This window comes from Grus americana, chromosome 14 (assembly GCF_028858705.1).
Source record: "Grus americana isolate bGruAme1 chromosome 14, bGruAme1.mat, whole genome shotgun sequence".
Taxonomy (NCBI): domain Eukaryota; kingdom Metazoa; phylum Chordata; class Aves; order Gruiformes; family Gruidae; genus Grus; species Grus americana.
The window spans coordinates 11070115-11089657 of record NC_072865.1 but is presented as its reverse complement, the minus strand read 5'-3'; the positions used below and the strand labels follow the sequence as shown (position 1 = coordinate 11089657).

General features: G+C 42.6%; 1 protein-coding gene across 1 annotated transcript; it reads left to right on the top strand.

The window, feature by feature from the left end:
* The first annotated feature begins 2582 nt into the window (after positions 1–2582).
* C14H5orf47 (chromosome 14 C5orf47 homolog) lies at positions 2583–10245 on the top strand. The gene is made up of 5 exons (XM_054841795.1): positions 2583–3220; positions 4828–4916; positions 6368–6470; positions 8918–8967; positions 9349–10245. Exons 1-5 carry the CDS (start codon positions 2782–2784, stop codon positions 9373–9375), a joined length of 708 nt encoding a protein of 235 aa, XP_054697770.1. The 5' UTR covers positions 2583–2781; the 3' UTR covers positions 9376–10245.
* Positions 10246–19543: the final 9298 nt, after the last annotated feature.

The window sequence follows — 19543 nt, the reverse complement described above, 5'->3', positions numbered from 1 at the left end:
ACAAGTAAGCAAAAGCTGAAGGCATAATGCATTGCTTCAATTTACCAGAAGTGGTGAGTTTTGTTTTTATAACGATTCCTAGTTATACTAATAAATAGTCCCCAGTGTATTCTGTAAAGTAACCACATTCTAATAAAATACCTCACTCCAGTGACTCTTACTGAATATTCTGTGAAAACAAAGAAGATACAGTAATTGTTTGTGCTACTGCTGAGGGTATAATTAACAAGGGTTGACTGTTGCTCTTGTCAGAATTAGCATACTTTCCACATAAAAATCCCTGTTAACAGTGTTAAGATTCTTATTTCAGATGTCTTCACAATTTGCAGTTGACCAAGATCATGTAATACTTAATAAGCAATCTGCCTTGCCTGAATTATGTTGAATCATGAGTATTTTGGTTAACTCCATTGCAAAGAATCCTCATAGAAAAACAAATCTCTGACAGCAGGAGGAGTTTCCTTTTTGCAGGTAAGCAGGGAATTGCTAAATGTGCACACAGCAATGTCCCATCGGCTCCTTCCTTCCTTCCTTCTCCTTGACATAAGCTGCAGGTTTGCTACCACCAAACCCTACCTTATTTTAAAACAATAGTCAAGGTTAATAGATGATGATGCTTACTTGGCCAAAGTAAAACTGAAACACAGAATTCTGGAAATAATGCAAGTTCTGAGCTGGAGAAGCTGACGTGAATACAAAACAAACGGCATGACGAGGTGCAGGCTGAAAGCTAGAATCGGGTCTATTTTTAACTGGGCAGTTGTGAAGTTGTGGTGAAAAGCTGAGGTTTGTTCAAAGTGATAAATGCAGAGATAGTGGCTAGCTGGTAGTCAGTTCACACTTGTGGAAAGAAGAATGAAGAACACTGTGCAGTTAAAATAGCTGAATTTTCCAGTTCTGCAGATTGTTCAAAGATTTTAGGTGGCATTGATTTTTGTCAGTAGCAAGACATCCTAAGAGAGATCTGAGCTGAATTTGCATTTGAAATCAAAGTCCTGGCAATGTGCTGTTGGGAAAAGGGGACAAAATGTGCCACACAATGCACATGTGTATTTGTATTAGTAGGGTGGAAGCTTATTCCATAAATACAGATGCTGAGAAAACCACTGATTTGGCAGCCCTGATGCCCTGACGGGGCCACAGGAAGGGAGCAGCGTGCCAGTTGGCAAAGGGAACTCCTGCTCTGGAAGATACAGCAGCAAGTGTTCATGCACAGTGCGGGGCACTCACAGAATGAAAACGGGGCTGCTGAGGCTTATGTGTGTGTGTGTGTTCGGGGTTATTTTGTGGTGTGGACTGAGTCTTACGTATTTCAGCAAAAGGAGTGCTTTCTTTACCGGGGCTTTGTGATTAATGGATGTGACAAAGTTTGCACTCCAGGATCAGTTTTTAATGAAGCTGTTCAGTTGCCTCTCTCCGGGCTTAATATTCCCAAATTTAACTTGCTGGCTGCTACTTCACCAGGCCAGTTTGTTAGCTCGGGTCTTTGCAGAGGAGGAGGGTGTTTGGGGATTTTGAGATCACAGCTGAGCTCAAGGGTACTGACTCGGTGGTTGTTTCTTATCTGTGACCTTCTTTTTAGCCTGTATGCTTTGGGGGCAGCGGTAGATACCCTTTTTATCATTGGTAAACTGTCAGGCTGTGCCTCTGGAAGTTGTTTTCCTCTTTTTTTTTTCAACTGCATACACAAAATGCCTTTTTCTGACGGTGTATAAAATAGCTGGAAATCCTGAGCCACTTCGCAGAAGAATGCTGTGGGTTTTTTCCCTCCTGCACCTGGTGGGTGCAGAGGCGGGGACCCCTCTCGTTCCGTAGGTAAGGCTGCCACCTCGTGGGGTCCCTCCGCACAGCACCCTGCCCCGCCGAGGGGACACGGTGACGGCCGCCCTGCAGACCCTGAGGACTTTCAGCCTCCTCCGAAGGCTGGGGAAAGACTCCGGTTTGCTTCGTGGTCTTTTTCAGATCCATTCGCAAGGGCGACAAGTTGTCAGCGCCATTCATGTTGCTGGTGCTGCTAAAACAATCAGGAAAAGGTCTTTTCCTAGAATTTATTCTTTCTAATTCATAATGCTTTGCCTCCTCTAAGCAGCTAAGTGTGCTGGAAGTCTGGGAAATAATACGGAGCAGTATTTCAGTGCTGAAATGGGACTTGTGCTCTGAAGCGTTTGAGAAATCTCACTTGCCACTGGCTGTATCCCATAAACTCACCGCTGCAGTGGGACACGTCTCTGCCGAGCCCCTTCACGGGAAGGACCCCCGGCTGCGATGGGCGTCCTCTCAGCACCTCGCGTGTACGCCTGCTGTTGCCTGAAGGACAAATTGACAATGGGTATTTAAATGAATGTTTCATAAATGTCGTTCACCAGGTGGCTGGAGCCACCCCCCGTGCCCTAGCAGGTAAGCTCTGTGCACACGGGTGTGAAAATTCACTCTGTCAGTGGAGGGTCTGCAGAGGCACCCGCACCAAAGAGATGCTGCTTGTTCCTCCTCCGTAAATTGTAGCAGTGACAGACACTACATCACTGCCTTCAGCCTGGAGTCCCCTGTATCACTTCGTCAATAACTTGCATGAAATATATCAATATATGACTTCAGGCAGCATACTTCCTGCTAAACCCTAACTAATGCTGGCCAAAAGCAACCTTGTGGAGCAGGTTACCACTGCGTGTGTCAGAGACACTGGAACGATACAAGGCCCACTCCTACTCTGCACTAAGCTCGCTGTTCCTTCCTATTCAAAAAAATTTTCTCCCTTTTTCACCATCCAGCTGGGACAGCGAAATGGGACGGTGGCGGTCAGGCAGGATGAGGCAGGAGGTGCTCTGCAGGTCCCCCCACACACCATGCCTGCCCCGAGGATGGGGATGCCCGTGCCCCAAGCCCCTGTGCTGCCTCAGCAGGGGCCCCCCCCCACATCCTGCGCCACCACAGATGGAGCCAGGCCGCAGCCATGGCAGCCCACGCGTACAGCTCGTCTATGTCAACAGCTTCGGCTCCCACCGCTGTGGCTCTGTCATCCGCTATGGCAGGGGCTGTCGACAGGCTGGGGTGGGCCGGGCTGGGCCCCCACTTTCCCAGCCGAGCCCCACAGGGGAGGCCAGGGGGCGGGAGGCCGCCCTGGCGCCTGGGGACAAGGGCAGTCCTGGGCCTCCCGCCGCTGGTGGCAGGGTGGAGGTGGTGAGGAGCTGCAGTGTGGTGAAGGCTGTCAGCCGCTATCGTGGTATGTATCGCTGAGCCTGGGAGCCTCTGTGTCCCTGGGCATGGGTGAGCACAGGGCTGAGCCCCCGCCATGTCCCCTTCTTCTGGCGGGAAACCATTTCCCTGCAGTACATTGCTGATACTGTCCCACTTGCGTCTGCCCTTCCAACCAGGCTGTGCACGCTGAGGGGTGAATGCACCATCATTATTTTTTTTTTATGTGCCTGGTACAATTGGACTGGGTATTTAGGCAACAGGTGGAACATGGTTTTAAACTTATATGAGTGAAAAATGTAATATTTTTGCCCAAAACTCTTACACTGTTGAGCTGCAGTGTCTCCATCCTTGAAGGTGAGGTGACTGCTGCAGTGCAGCCTTCCTGTCCTTCCCTGTGATAGCGGTAAGGCCAAAACCAAGCTTTGTCCAACAGGGCTGCTCTGTTACATGCTGAAATTCTGGGTCCTTCCTGCCCCTTCTCAGGAGATTTCCACCTAACCAGAGAGCCACTGTGCTGCTGGCTCCCATGTTGCTGCGGTAGCTCAAAGGTGTTTCTTAATTTTCTTTCTTTGTGGCTGGGACCAAAGAAAGTTGGCGTGGGCATGGGTGCCTTTTTTTATAAAAGCAAACATAAAAGATTAGGCAGTTTTCCACTGGTTGCGATTTTTTATGAAACGTAGCTCTGCTGCACAGATGAAATGGAGTGAAAATGGGGAACGTGACCTGGCTCCTGGAGGAGAAGCCAGGGTGTGAGCTGGAAATGATGGGTGACACAGATAGGGCAGTCCTGAATTTTACTAACTTGTTCTTGAGATGTTTTCATTTTTTCCTCCTCCTAAAAGCCATTTTTCTAAAGATGACAAAGTGAAATGTTGCATTACTCTGTAATTAAAAGCATCAGCTCTGCTGGGTTATTATCTAAGTGATGCCAGCCTGTGGCTTTGAGGCAGCCTGTGACCATCGATGACTCAAAGCCTTGCTCCTGCAATGTGGCTGCCCTGGGTGTCTGGTGGTGGGGCTGTGGTGGCCTGGAGGCTGCTGGTTTGCCCAAAGCCCTGCTGCGGCAGGGGATGAGCCCGTGGCTGTAGCCATGTTCAGCATCCCCACATGGGTCACCGTGTGCTCAGCTGCATGCCATGCCTGTCCAGCAGCTCCTCACCCCGCTGGGAACTCATCCGAGTCCTCCCTCCTTGCAGCTGTGTGTCCAGAAGATCAACCTGCCATTCTTACTTCATTTTTTTTTTTTTTTTTTAGTGCTAGCAGAAGTGATTTGTCTGGTCTCTTGCCTCAATCTACTCACCATTTCCTCTTTGAGCTCAAGCAGAATTTTAGTAGCTGCCATAGCAAGGGGGAAAAGAGGGAATTAAAAGCTAGTTTGTATTGCCCAGAAGCCTGTAGTTTTAATTTTTGGTTGCTGTACAGTTTTGAAATCTGTTTGGTGGAGTTTGAGAGAGACCCACTTGCCCCATGGTTATAATGGAGAAAATAAGCAAGGTGATAGTCAGCACGATGTAAGGGCTGATAGCCTGTGAGTGGCTGGGACCAGAAATACGTATCCCTCTGGGAGATCTACAGCTTCCTCAGGAATATATTGTAAGCATTTGGAATATGCTTTCTAAACTCTCTTCCTAGGTGACCTTCGAGAGGCCAAGGCTGACACCTTTGACTTTCCCTTCCCTTCGAGAAATGTTGATAAAGTAATTAAACGAAAGAAGCAAAAGGTATAAAATGTGGGAGCTGAATTAGCTGCCTCTGCATTAGAGAAAATCGCTTCCTGCTTGTTCTGTGTATGTCTATAAGAGCACGAGGGAGATTAAAAGATCGAAGTGGTAGTCTGTTACTGAAAATCTTACAGAAAAGAAAAATGGTATTATTTTCCCTCTCTGGAGGCTTTAAAATTCTGGCTTTCGTTCAATAAAGCACTTAAGTGTGTGCTTACCTTGAAAAATGAGAGTGTGCTGTTGATTCAAAGCCTGTACTGAAATGCTTTGCTGGATAGGGGCCAGGGTGCTGCACACCTTGCTGGGTGAAACCCAGCAGGGAAAAGCTCTGCAGTGTCTCTTCCTCTTATGTTCTAAGCAAAGAAATCCCACAGATTACAAATCAGCGAAGGCAAGAATTAGAGGTATTAACACCATAGTAGTAGCAAGACAAAATTACTTTCCGTTTCACAAATGTTTTTCTGCTCCTGTTCAGTAGTTCAACGAATGCTTGAAATTTTAAAAGGCACATTTATTAAAACACTAACTCATTATGAGATTTTGTAATCAGTACAAGTAATCAGCTAGACTATAATATAGTAATGTCACAGATACCTGATTTAAAACCAGCAAAATACTACTGCCTTCAGAGGAACAGCTAATAACATACAATATCACTCTTTTAGTACATTAAATAGTCTTCAAAAAGAATGAGGAATATGTATTATGTTTTAGCAATAAATGTCCATGAGAAAGGAATTATCTTTAGATTCAAACTAGTTTCATGGATGGGGTCCAGCAAAAGTCGTAACGTTGGCATGTTAACAGCCATTTATATTTGTTAGGCTGCCTCTTGATCTGAATGCTTTTGTCAACAGTTCCAATCTAATATTTTCAATGCACAAGTTTGAAATGTGCCCACTATAGAAGGAGCTTTATGTCTCTAAAATAAAGGTCATCAACATTTATAAACAGATTAATTTGGTTTTGATATGAAATAAGACTGTTGCTACTCTGGAATCTGAGCATGGGGTCTGAATTATGCTGCTGTTGAGGGATTACACAGGAGTTTTTGCTCCTGGAAAAAATCAGCAATCTTATTCCACCCCCCACCCCCCCCTTTTGGATGACTTTGAAGAGAGTTTAATGGCTCTACACATGTTTCCGTAAGCTCTTCTTATCTAGAAGGGCACTTCACCGGTCCTGGATAAACAAGAGTTCTAGGCAAGAAAGGAGGATATCTCATGTGGAAAATCGTGTAGTAATTTATGAGATTTGACTTTTAAATAGAAGTGATTCTTCCAGTATACCCCCATATATATCCCTCCTTCACATCTCCTCTTTCCCAGTCCTCAACAAAAAAAACAGTTGGACTTGATAGTCACGCTGAAGAATTCAAAGTTCTGCCCTATAGATGTTTTAATGCAAACTTTTTATATGCTTCACTGAGAAAGTTCAATTTTATCTTTCAGTCCAAAGTCTGGCTTAAGGTCTGGAAAGTAATTTCAAAAATGCTTGAAGAAAATGAAAAGTTCCGAAGTCGACTCTTGACTTGCAGTCAGTTTAATGGAGAAGGTAGGCAATGAACTGATAATGTTTTTTTTTACTAGAGAAAACAAATTATTAATGCAAGTACTTTGACTTAAGATCCCTAGGTTTAAGGTCCATTCAGCTGTTTGTTTTGGGTAGTAGGTTTTACAACTCAAAACTTATGCAATTCACTGCATACTTTAGACACTTTTAGCCATATTTGAAAAACCCTTGTGTTTCATTGAGGGTCTTATATGTATTAATTTGGAGGAAGGATGGCAGAAATGTTCGCTGCAGTCATTAAAGACATGAACATAAAATATCTGCAAGTTTTTCTGAACACATGAAATATGTAATTAAACTATTATTCAGAGATCGGTCTAAGGCAGTATTCATATGAATAATGATTTATTCTTTCACATAGGAAAAGAGTAGTTGCTTTCATAGATACAGTAAATAAATTAGATGCTCCCCAAAGGTAGCTATAACACAATTTAACATAACCATCAAACATGTTCTCACACTGTGCCCTGAATACAGTTATTTCATTACTGAAAATGACTCGGGAATTAAAACTGGTGCTCTGCATTGAGACAACCTCAATTACAGACATTGTAGTCACTGCACAATTTAAGATAAAACAGTGTATGCTTGCAAATGTAATTGGAATTTCTGGCCTCACAGTCTGATGAGTTTTTAGGAAAAAGAATAGACTAATCCATGAAGAGTTGCCAGACAAGGTAAAAAAATGACATATTCACCAGCAGTGCCTCTGCTTAACTTATGTTTGTGTTGATGGAAGTGTTCCCCATTTAGGCCTGTTAGGGTATATACCAAAACATAGGTCCATTGTTGCCGGTAGCTTATTTTTGTAAAACGTATGTTGCATACTGATTAGATTTCCGCATACATGGCAAGCAAATACTCCCTCAAAAATTTTCTTCATGAGAACAAAAGAAGTGCAATTCTGGTTCAAAACAGAAATCTATCTACTCCAATGGATGTCCCCTGGATGCTATTGGAATAGTAGAAGAAATTCCACAATATTCTGCAAATTTTCTGCATTATGCGGAAAAGCACTTCTGTTTGCTTTAAAACAAATTCCTAATTAATTTTGAATTATGAGATGCTGGGTATTAATTATGTGCTATTTGTACTCTTTATACCAATTCCATTGGCCTCTGTCATATTTCTGTGCTGAGAAATTCCAATCTACTAAATCTCTCCTCATACGGGAACCTGTTTCCTGGCTCTGATAATCCTTATTCTCTTATCTTTGCCATCAATTAAAATGCTATCCGCTTCTCTATATGGTGCATTGTTCATCCATATTATTACTCATTTTTTGCAGTAATGAGAGAGAGAAATTATTTGCAACTGTAACACTGTATCTAACTCATGCCTGTATCAGTGAGTACCTGTGATAGATAAGAATTTCAGTACTGTCTTAGGACTTCTTCTGCTACACCACCTGTTGCAGAAGCTGTTGTAACACTGTGCTGCTCTGCTTCATCTAAAGGTTTTGATCTAGCAGCTTCCACATATTTTCCCCTATAGCTTAGATCATTGCAGAAGTTTTTGTGCACAGCTATTAATGTGTGTGAAGGGTGTATATGTATGTGTAGGGCACTGAAGGGAAAGAAAAAGTCTTCCAGGATTTTTGTTTGCTTGCTTTCAAGGAAAAAAAAAAAAGAACAAGAGAGAAGGAAAAAGCAGTAGAAGTCTTTAATAGGTGATTGCCTCCAAAATGTCAAGTTATTGTCAAAAAAACCCCCAAAATTCTGCTGATATGCAACCTCCTAGGTGGATTTACCATCTTAACATAATGACTGCTAATCTGCTTTTCCATTTGTTATGAATCTGCAGTGTGCTGCTTTGTCAAGCTTGTATTTATGCACAAGGCCCATTCCCTTTTCAGATACTCATTTCTTTTTGTCATCTGGAGGAAGAGCGTTATCTTTATATATAATTTCCAGTGACTTAAAGAAAAAAACCCAACTCAATCAACCAAACAACCTCCACCCCCGCCCCCCCCAACACTTACTCTATCCTTAATTGTAATTGTGCCTCATTTTTCAGGAGCTTTAATTGAGACTCTACTATTAAGCTCTATTTAGGTGAAATCCATCAATTCTAATACCTTCTTTCTAATTAGTAGATTTTATACAACATCAAATCAAGGAGATAAGTCTCCTATTGATCTGAATTTTTCATTAAACAAGAAGCAAATGGAATAATTCTAGCAGACATTTAGATATGGATCGACAAATCCGAATAAACTGGGTTCATTTTTATCTTTTTTTTTAAAACTAGATTAATAAAGCTAGAAAATTAATGCTGCATTTATTGCCTCTAAAAATAGCTTTCTTGAGAGAACAAAACTCTACTTGAATTCTAATACTATGTATGTAATCCTTGGAATGCTGCAATTATGATTAGATTTGGTGTGACTGAAAATGATGATGTGCCTCCATATAAATATTCTCCCACAGGCAATGATATGAACCAAAGTTCACAGAATGAGGCATCCTACCTGGACAGGGTATGTAGTCCATCAATTGCCAAGCAAGTTAAATGCTAAAATAAACAAAACAAGCATATTGAAAAGATGCACTGATATTGTTTAATGTTATTAATAAGTACCAGTTGTACACGTCAGTATTATTGACACTGGGCTCAAATCTTTTTCAAGATTTCAGTCATTTTTGGGAAGGAGAAGAGCTCTGTCCTCAGCAGGAAGGGCTGTGTGCACTGCCAGGGCTGGGAGGTGCATTTTGCCTCTTTATTGAACTAAATCCTTCTGTGATGGTCTAAAGTAAAATCTGAAGAATCTGTTTAGAGTCTTTATTTGTCATACTTTATATCTAATTTTTTTATATTAAAGGGAATGCACCACTTCACTTTTGTCATCTTTTTTCTCTAGGAGGAGTCCATCTTTGGCTGGGTATAGCAAGAAAATGAAGGAAGAACCAATCCAAAAGGAGATATAAAAGTAGTAAATGTTTTTATTTTGACCTAGTTCTTACTGAAGTCGGTGACAAGACTGCAAGTGATTTCAGTGAACACAGTTGTCTGTTGTTTGTTTGGCATATGTGATTCTACTGTTTAAGAGGTTTGTTTTTGCAGTGGCTTAAACAGCTCTGTTGCGAGGTATTTATTTCAAGTCATTAAGTCTAGTGTTTCACTTAGCTATTAGTTTTCAAAAGCTTTTTAATGAGCATAATATTGTGACAGTTTGCTTGCAAAAGAATAGAGATACACATTTAGTGCTGGCTCTGTATTTATATCTATTTTTTTGTAGCTTGTCAGAATCATAAACAAACACAAATTCAGTAAGGCAGAACTCCACACAAGATATAAAGAAACACTTTTTTTTCTTACCGATTTGAATAAATTTGACTTTATTATATTAAAATAATACACAATTACCCTTCTGTTCATTCATCCATTTATACATGAATCTCAGCAAGTATTTTGAATATGAAACCAGGTGAATGTTTTCTGTCTTACTGTTCATCAGGAAGCACATAATAATATCATCATAATCAGAAGGTATTGTTTATCTAGCTGACTTCAATAACATGATATAATTTTCTTCTGTTATGGAGTTTCATACTTGAACTCTTGATTGACTGTTAAACCCTTTTAAACCAGCAAATTGTGTAAATGGAACGTGAAGACTGCATAAAAATAGTATGTATATGGATTTCATCTCTGTAGATAAAACATTCACCTGTCACAATTAGATGTCCTTGGTTTCAATAAAAGGATTGTTTTCTCATTCCATAATATCTTAGTGTTTGCAGATATAATGACTGCGATGTCAGAGTGTTGAGCTTTAATAACATGCTAGTGATTGTGTCATTAAGCAGCAAAGCATTTGGAAGGGTTTAATCTCTGTTTTCTTAATAGTAAAACTGCAAGTATATAAATGGAATGTGCCTTTTTGATGATAGCTCTGGCATCAAGGTTCTTTTCTGATTTGTAGTTGAGTAATATTCCATTTTGACTTAAAATAGTTGACATTTCGGCTTGGAAAAGGAAGAGAGAAAGCAAAGTATTCAATCAAGATGTGATCATTTTTCTGGCAGAGCAAAAAATGTCACGGTTCTTTGGTATTTTCAAAATACATGTTTGGAGTCACACATTTTTATATTTTTTTTGTACTAATGGAGATGATCTCCCTGTTCCCACAGTTCTGTCACTGAAATGTTTGCGTGGAGAGTATTTAGTTTATAATCCCGGACTGTAAATTGTAGACTTGTTGCTCTAATGTTTCTTTTCTTGTAAACTACAGCTGCAGTTCATACCTTTACTGGTGCAGACTTAAGGGGCCCTGGAAACAAAGCTTTTCTTCCAGGTGCAGAATTGCTACTTTTACAGGATAGATGAGATGCATCAACCTAAATCTCTGAATGAAATTCAGGCCACTCATTAAGATTCTTTGGATAAATTAGAGACCTTTGTCTGTGGGACTATGCTAAATAATTTTAAAAGGAAGAAATTATAAAAGGCAGAACTCCACACAAGATATAAAGAAACACTTTTTTTTCCCTTACTGATTTCAATAAATTTGACTTTATTATATTAAAATAATACACAATTATTATTATATGGCCCTAGATCATCCCTATCCATTTCCCTCTTACAATCTGAGAAGTCTGTACAGGTCGGTTGTCAGTAGCTGCCAGGGCTCTCTGATAATCAGTGTTTTACCTGCATGCTGCAGCCACTGCATATTTGTAAATGACTAGAAGGTGCAAGGGAAGACTCAGAGCCTATAAACCAGATTTGATCTTTTATTGGTACATGTGTGGGAACAGAGTGGTGGTAGCTTCCCCTTTGTGTGTTCAGGGACCAGTGAGGTGTGATAGCCTGGCCCCAGCATTGCCCAGCTTCAGTGGCTTTGCTAGATTTTATGGGGACGCAGAGGAGCCTGGACTTACGTGCTGTGTTGCTCCGTTGTCCTTCAGTTGTGATTTGAGGGGGAAGGCCTATGCAGCATCAACTTTGCCATGTGGCTTTATACTTGTTAGCATCCTGCTAATTAAGGGAAAGAAATAACTACTGCCTTCCTTATTAATCCCAGCAAATCGGTCCCCCTGCCTACTTGTCCTAGCCCTTGTCCAACATGCCTCTGTTCTGCCTTCGCTTCACTTCCAGCTCACTCCAGAAAGCAGTTCATGTCCAGAGCAGAGGCTGGTGCTTCTCAGCCTGCAAGGTGTGTGAAACTGCAAGTAAGAGCCAGCAGCCCCTTCCCCAGAAGTCCCGTGGTGCTGATGATATAATTAATTGGTTGGGATCTACTAATGGAAAAGAACTTTCAGTTGGCAGTACTTTGAAAGGAATCTTACATTCGAATCACTTTGGGCCAGAACAGCTAATGCAGCGGGGCAAAAAGATATATGCTGATTTAGGTTCAATTTCTAACTCTTTGGGTGATGAAGACTAGCTTATTAATGTAAGGACCAGATTTCAAAGGTACCGTTGTGAACAAGGGTAGTCAGAGCAGTTAAGCTGCCGAAAAAAGAGTCTGGAGAGAAACCTAGCTCGAGATATACAAACCAGACCAGCTGACACACGCACCATCACCATCTGCTCAGACCCCCGTAGCAATGCGCTTTTTTTTTTTTCTTATGACCATTTAAGCATAAACTGCAGAAGAGGAAATAATTGCTGTGTTGCATTAAAATATGCTTATATAATCCAAGTAAATAACATCTTCAACACGAAAAAAAAAGGTTGGTTTATACAAGAAAATCTTTATTTAAACCATCTTTGTTAAAAGGAGTCAGAAATAAATAAGGGAACCTCAGGACACTAGATCATATACCTGCGACTCAGAAAACAACTGTTCCTCCTCTAAGTCCCTAATCATTACTGCAGAACCAAAAGCGAGTGTCATACCACCCTGCTGCGGTTCCTGGGAAGCAATGTTGTTCTTTCACATTCTTCAAAATGCATATCAGTTACCCGAAGATTTTAATAACAAATCTCACTTGGAGTGTGAACCGAAGCAGATGTGCAAATATAGAGGTCATGCTTTGTCTTTGCTTTGCCTTGTTCTCAGCACATGATTTACCTTTCTACAGAAAACAAAAACTCTGGCTTACTCTAAAAGTTCTAAAATTTTTCATCTCAACCCTATGAACAGTTGCCAAGAGATCCGAGGAGGTACCTTGCAGTGTAGAGGCGGGAGGGAGCAGTCAGGGCACCCAGTGTAGCTGAAGGCGTTGCTGCTGAATTCTTACTATCCGCAAATAGTAGTGCCAGCCACTTGTCTCAAGATCTTAAAGCTGATCTGGTTGTACCATGTTTTCATAAATACAAATGACTCTGTATGAAGGTAAGCAATGGAGAGTAAGGCCTTCGGTTGTTATATTGGTATTCCATGCTAGTTAGAAATTTACTGGTGAAACAGCACATCTGCTGGGCCTGAAAGATTTTGATTGAAGTTATCCCATTCGGTGAGTTCTTGCCAAATTGAGCTCCTCTGGTTCCTGGAGCACTTCTTGGCAGGTCAGCCCAGGCAATGCAGCCTCCTCTGTCTCGGAGTAGTCTGTCCAATGGCACCGAGGACTGTCCAGGGCTTGGGGCCTTGAAACTCCAGCTGGTGGTCTTGGGCTACTGCTTCCAACCTGCTGTAAAGCTAAAAGCAAGAAAATCCTGGGAGTGTGAACTCCGCTTTGATTTCTGTGTTTGGAAGCGCTAGAGGCTTGGCCGAAGCAGGACTGCCGGAGCTCGTGCACTCCTGGACGTGGAGCTGTGACTTTGGGCAGGCTTCCTGGGGCAGTCCTCAGCATCAAGGCTGCACCGGAGCCAGAGGGTCTTGGGAGCTCCTGCAGCTACTGTGTGGAGCTGGTGTTCGCAGATGCTGCTGCCATTGCCAGAGACTGTTACTGATCAGCTGCAGGCTTGGGAACTTGGGAATTGTGTTTTGGAAGTGTTTTGATGTTTCTTAAGTGACCTTTCTGGGAATTTCCAGTTTGTGGGCATTTTCAAAAGAGTGTTTCCTGCTTGATTTGGACCAAAGCCAGCAATTCAGATAAAGCCCCATTTCCTGCAAACTGGAGGCTTGGCTTGCCAGGCAGCAATTCTGCTCATGCCCCATCTGTTCTGATGTTGTGATGAATCAGATTCCTCTGTCCTAACAGCAGAGGTTCTGCAGTCCCATGGCCTGTGAGGTTATCATAACTTGGCTATTACAACATAATCAATCACCAGGGTTAAGAATATTTCATTGCTGATTCCTTCCATGCACAGATTTCAGCTCTGAAGCAAAACTTGGGAACATGACGTGGAGTTTCTAACATCGTCAAATTTTGGGAAAGTGTAAGGTGACCTTTTCCTTCACTGAACATTTACATCTAGTAAATGTCTTTGTCTTTAGGGCCCTCTCTAGTAGTCAATGTTCATCTTTTAACTTCAAAGCTTCTAATACAATTTTGCATGGACTCTGACTAAAGAATAGCCTTCAGCAGGCAGTTCAATTCTGGTTGTTGGTTTTTGGAGGGTTTTTTTGGAAGTGACTGAAAGCAAATTTTGGGCATATGTGACATTTCATGTATGCAGAAGGCCCTTAAAATATTTTAACAAAGATGTTTAAAAAAAATGTTTAATATCTTTGCTGGTGACATGGACAATGAGATCGAGTGCACTCTCGGCAAGTTTGCTGATGACACTGAGCTGTGTGGTGTGGTCAACACACTGGAGGGAAGGGATGCCATCCAGAGGGACCTGGACAGGCTTGAGAGGTGGGCCTGTGCAAACTGCATGAAGTTCAACAAGGCCAAGTGCAAGGTCCTGCACATGGGTTGGGGCAATCCCAAGCCCAGCTACAGGCTGGGCAGGGAATGGATTGAGAGCAGCCCTGAGGAGAAGGACTTGAGGGTCTAGGGGGATGAGAAGCTCAACGTGAGCCAGCAGTGTGCGCTTGCAGCTCAGAAAACCAACTGTATCCTGGGCTGCATCAAAAGCAGCATGACCAGCAGGTCGAGGGAGGTGAGTCTCCCTCTCTACTCCCTTCTCAGGAGAGTACTGCGTCCAGCTCTGGGGTCCCCAGTACAAGAAAGACATTGAGCTGTTGGAGCGAGTCCAGAGGAGGCCACGAAGATGATCAGAGGGCTGGAGCACCTCTCCTATGAAGACAGGCTGAGAGAGTTGGGGTTGTTCAGCCTGGAGAAGAGAAGGCTCTGGGGACAACTTATAGCAGCCTCCCAGTACCTGAAGGGGCCTACAGGAAAGCTGGAGAGGGACTGTTTACCAGGGCATGGAGTGATAGGACAAGGGGTAATGGCCATAAGCTGAAGGAGGGCAGATTTAGATTAGATATTTGGAAGAAATCCTTCCCTGTGAGGGTGGTGAGGCCCTGGCACAGGTTGCCCAGAGAAGCTGTGGCTGCCCCTGGCTCCCTGGCAGTGTTCAAGGCCAGGCTGGATGGGGCTTTGGGCAACCTGGGCTAGCGGAGGGTGTCCCTGCCCATGGCGGGGGGTTGGAACTGGATGGGCTTTGAGGTCTCTTCCAACCCAAACCATTCTGTGATTCTATGAAATATAAAACAAAACAGGATGCAACTTTGGTTTATAACTCTTGTAAATAATTCTCAGTGACACAGGCAGCTTTGCGTGTTAAGTATATTTTCATTGCATAAGCACTTATATAACCATGATGATAGGAATTTACATAAAAACCAAAGCAGCCATACTTTGATGAGTTTAACATTATAGGCTTTCCAGCAAATTGAACTGGCAGGAGAACCTATTGCTTAAGTGGAAGCTTACTTAATGAGAAAAAGAGCAAAATTTATTGAAGCATATTAAGGCCACAGTGAATTTTTAATAAATATTCACAGGAAGTTGCTCACTTGTTAGTGACAGCATCATGGCCATCTGATCTGATGCAGAAAAATTCATGTTTGAAAGTTTCTGCCTGCCTTGTAGTGAGCAAAAACCAGTGTGTGTAGCTGCAGTTTCATTTTGATAGAAGCAAACTATATGGAGGCCCCTAAGGAGAAAGAGAGTATGCCTTGATCCAGAGAGAGACTGAATACCTCCTGGAAGATGCTGAGTACGTTCACCTCCCGTTGACTGTGGCACCTCTTTGGAACGGGCAGTATCGCATCTTCTGTGCTGTGTGTATGGGGCACATCAATGAGAGGCTCTCCTTCCTCTAAATTGTGAACCCATGTGTGTGTCTCCTCCGAGTGGTTCAGCTGAAGTGTGGATGTTGCTGGGCTGCTTGTGTACACGTCTGATTTGTGTGGTGTCCCAGAGATCATGACAAGAATACATTCATGCTGTGAATGTGTGAAATTTATTGCACGCCTGGCATTCCTGCGTAGACAAGGAGTGGAGGCTGATTAGAAAAGCTGTGCAGAAAGTTTCACTAAGGCACTGACAAATGCTCCCTCTCTTCCAGAATCTTTGTAATCTCTTCATTTTGAAATGAATAATAAATTAACATTCCCCCCCCCATTCTGATGTACGCTTATTTTCTGGTTCCTAATGTGTGTGTGACAGGAAGTCAGCTGCGCCGATTTAATTCTGTATAACGGATGAGTTCCTCCATAGCAATGACTACAAGTAGTTAACCCTAAACTACATAAAGAGTAAAAATTCTTGACTATGGTGCTAATTTGTATGTGGAGTGATCTTCCAAGGGAAAAACCAGAAATGTCCTCCTTGCTTGACTCTGTCACCTGAGACTGATGTTGTGGTATAACCCCAGCCGGCAGCTCAGCACAACGCAGCCGCTCGCTCGCTCCCCCCACAGCAGGATGAGGGAGAGAATCGGAAGGGTAAAAGTGAGAAAACTCCTGCATTGAGATAAAGACAGTTTAATAGGTAAAGCAAAAGCCGCGCACACAAGCAAGGCAAACCAAGGAATTCATTCCCCACTTCCCATGGGCAGGCAGGTGTTCAGCCATCCCCAGGAAAGCAGGGCTCCATCACGTGTAACCGTGACTTGGGAAGACAAATGCCATTGTTCTGAACGCCCTGCCCTTCCTTCTTCTTCCCCCAGCTTTATATGCTGAGCATGACGCCATATGGTATGGAATATCCCTTTGGTCACTGGGGTCAGCTGTCCCGGCTGTGCCCCCTCCCAACTCCTCGTGCACCCCCAGCTACTCGCTGGTGGAGTGGGGTGAGAAGCAGCAAAGACCTCGACTCCGTGTAAGCACTGCTCAGCAGTAACGAAAACATCCCTGTGTTATCAGTGCTGTTTTCAGCACAACTCCAAAACACAGCCCCATGCTAGCTGCTATGAAGAAAATTAACTCTATCCCAGCCAAAACCAGTTGATTGCACAACTGAGCAAATCAACAGGGGATGAGCAGTGAGGAGCAATTTGGAGTATGGGCAGGGAACGATTTGTCCTTTCATTACATCTGTAGGTTTGCAGTTCACTCAGGCAAGCATTTTAGTGGTAACAGTCCCATATGTCGGGTTTAGGTTGAGGTTGTGGTGAGATTCCTGCCCATGCTGATGTGCTCTGTCTAAATGTTACTCTCCGTCCACATTGTGGTGAATTCTGACTGTATATATTTGTTAAGTCACAGGACTCAGATGAGGGCTGGGTTTGGCTTAAACTGTATCCTGAATATCTGTACTCCTTACTGGGTTTCACTTGTATTAGACTAATTCTGAAAGGAATTAACGTGAATGTTTGAGAAACAAACCTGAGCTTTTGGTAGAAGAGTCTGAGGTGGATGATGTTACTCCTAGGGTTGCCCTACCTTGACTACTTTGCCTGGTCTGACTTCCTGAGCGTTTGTGCCCATTTTGTACCTTCAAGTTTTGTAGTTTCTCTGCTTAGTAATTTCTACTGCCTGTTCACCTGTTTTCAAATACTTTCATTGAAAGCCTGATCTCAGTTTTTCAATATATGAAAACAGATTGAAATACTGTTACTTATAATAATGCACAAGAACACTATAGGGAAAAAGGCATGGTGTGCAGGAAGTATATTTTATGAAGAGAGACAGTAAGCACTAGAATTTCAGGGAGCAAGTAAGTAAAATAATATTCATTAACATTGAAGAGAAGTTGATTTATATGTTGAAGCTTGAAGTGGGTAGAGATTGAACCATTCGGTGACTGACATTTTGTTTACAAGTTGCAGAATTTACAATATAGTGAAATGTTATACGCAAGCCCTATTACAAATATTATGCCTCTTAACGACAGCCAATAATCTTCAGTGTAAACTGATAAGGAAAACAGTAATTCTGCTCTGATTTGTTTAACTGGAAATAGAAAATAATATATCATGGGAGTCTTATTAAAAGAATAAAAAGAGGCATATATTTTTGTTGACAGAAGAAATATATTGTTTATTCCTCTGGAGTCTCATGTTGCTCATGTTGCTGCTTTGTCTTATTGCCAGTCACTGAGCTGCTCTGTGTGGGTGGAAGTGTCAGGCTTTGTATTTGCTCCATAAGAAAATCTGTACGTTACTCTTTGATTTGTCATATTCCGGTGGGTTTGCTTTAACGTTGTCCCTAGAGAACGTTCACTCTTAGGAACTTACTGGCAACTTTAGGCATCTGTTTTTTCCATAAAGCATCCTGCTACATAAATTTACTCCTGGTTGGTTGTTTGTGAAAGAAGCATTTTGCAAAGAGGTATTTTCAAACTGAAACGGGGGGTACTGTCCTCGAGTAGTTACAGGGCCAGTTCATTCTCATGGAGGAAATGGAAGTTACCAGATGCGATGCCAAGGAGGGCTTTGAGAGATTCAACGCCTCTTTGCACATCTCCCTCCACTGCGCTGCCAAAGTTCTCAGATGGTGCAACTGAAAGACATGGCTTAAAATGTGCTTCTACCCTGAAAAGTCATAAGGTAAAAGCAGCATCTGCTCAGTCATTGCAGGTTCTCACTGCTAGTACTCACAACTAAATGCCTCCTAGTGAAAAAGTGGCTCTAACCGTCAGTGCTCAAGTGCTGGCAATGTTGAGCTGCGTTCTCTGGGTTATATGGAATATCTCCAGTGGCGTTTAGTTCTGGTTACTTATCAGGAAATTTGCAGCTACATGAAAGGTATTTTACAGTGGTAGTAATGCACAAGAAGAAACGGGATTCACCTCATTGCCCCTTAGCTTTGTTACTCTGAAGAGTATTCAGGTATGACCAACAAAATATATTAAACTCTCTGAGCATATCAGTGTGTTCAAGCGAGTAGACAAGTTGAGCAAGCAGACAACCTTATTTGCAATCTTATTTTTCATTGTGTAACCACACTTTCCATGGATTTGCACAAGTGAGTCTGGAGATTTAACATCAGTGTGTTTGTGAAGCGTTGCTTAAGAAATTTCCTAAGTCAGAGGATCTGCCTAGGCGTCACTAAGGTAGTATTTTGGCTAGCAGGATATTCATTAGTAATGTTGATGTGCATGAGAATGATTTGGTTTTCAGCTCATAGAATGCATTTGCAAGCTATGAAAGACATCACTTTTTGCTTTTCAACAAAGAGCTCTCACGTCCCTTGGTTATTACTAGATAAAGGTGGAAACCACAATGCCATTTCTATGGAGTTACAATGCAATGGTTCCTTTGCATTTTTGAATAATACTTCCTAGTGCCGCAGTTGAAAATAGCCATTTTGCTGACCGCAGAGCTAGAGTAGTTCAAATCTATGCGTTCAGTGGGAGATAACTATAAAGTCTGTGAATCCCTTTGGATGGTCAAATCACTTCAGATGACATAATCTGTAATATACTGACAGTTGGGGAGAGTTGCTGCAATTGCATTTTCTCGCTTGGAGCATCTGCCATACGTGGAGAGGCTGTGAGAGTCGGGATTGTTCAGCCTGGTGAAGGCGCGGGGGGCTTCGAGCCAGCCTCGGTTGTGCCCAGTGACAGGACAAGGGACAACGGGCCCAAACTGAAACACAGGACACTTCCTTTAAACATAAGAAAACTATTTTACTATGAGGGTGGCTGAACACTGGAATAGGTTTACCAGAGAATTTGTGGTGTCTCCATCCTTGGAGATACTAAAACCCCAACTGGACACAGCCCTGAGCAACCCGCTCTGGCTCATCCCTGCTTTAAGCAGGAGGGTTGGACCGGATGGTCTCCAGAGGTTCCTGGCAGCCCCAGCGATGCTGTACATGAATG

Bases quoted from the DNA above. Each gene is read 5' to 3' on its own strand.
- C14H5orf47 (XM_054841795.1), top strand. From the start codon at position 2,782: ATGGGACGGTGGCGGTCAGGCAGGATGAGGCAGGAGGTGCTCTGCAGG. The intron at 4,917-6,367 runs GTATAAAATGTG...TTTATCTTTCAG, and splicing joins TTAAACGAAAGAAGCAAAAG to TCCAAAGTCTGGCTTAAGGT. The intron at 8,968-9,348 runs GTATGTAGTCCA...TTTTTTCTCTAG, and splicing joins AGGCATCCTACCTGGACAGG to GAGGAGTCCATCTTTGGCTG.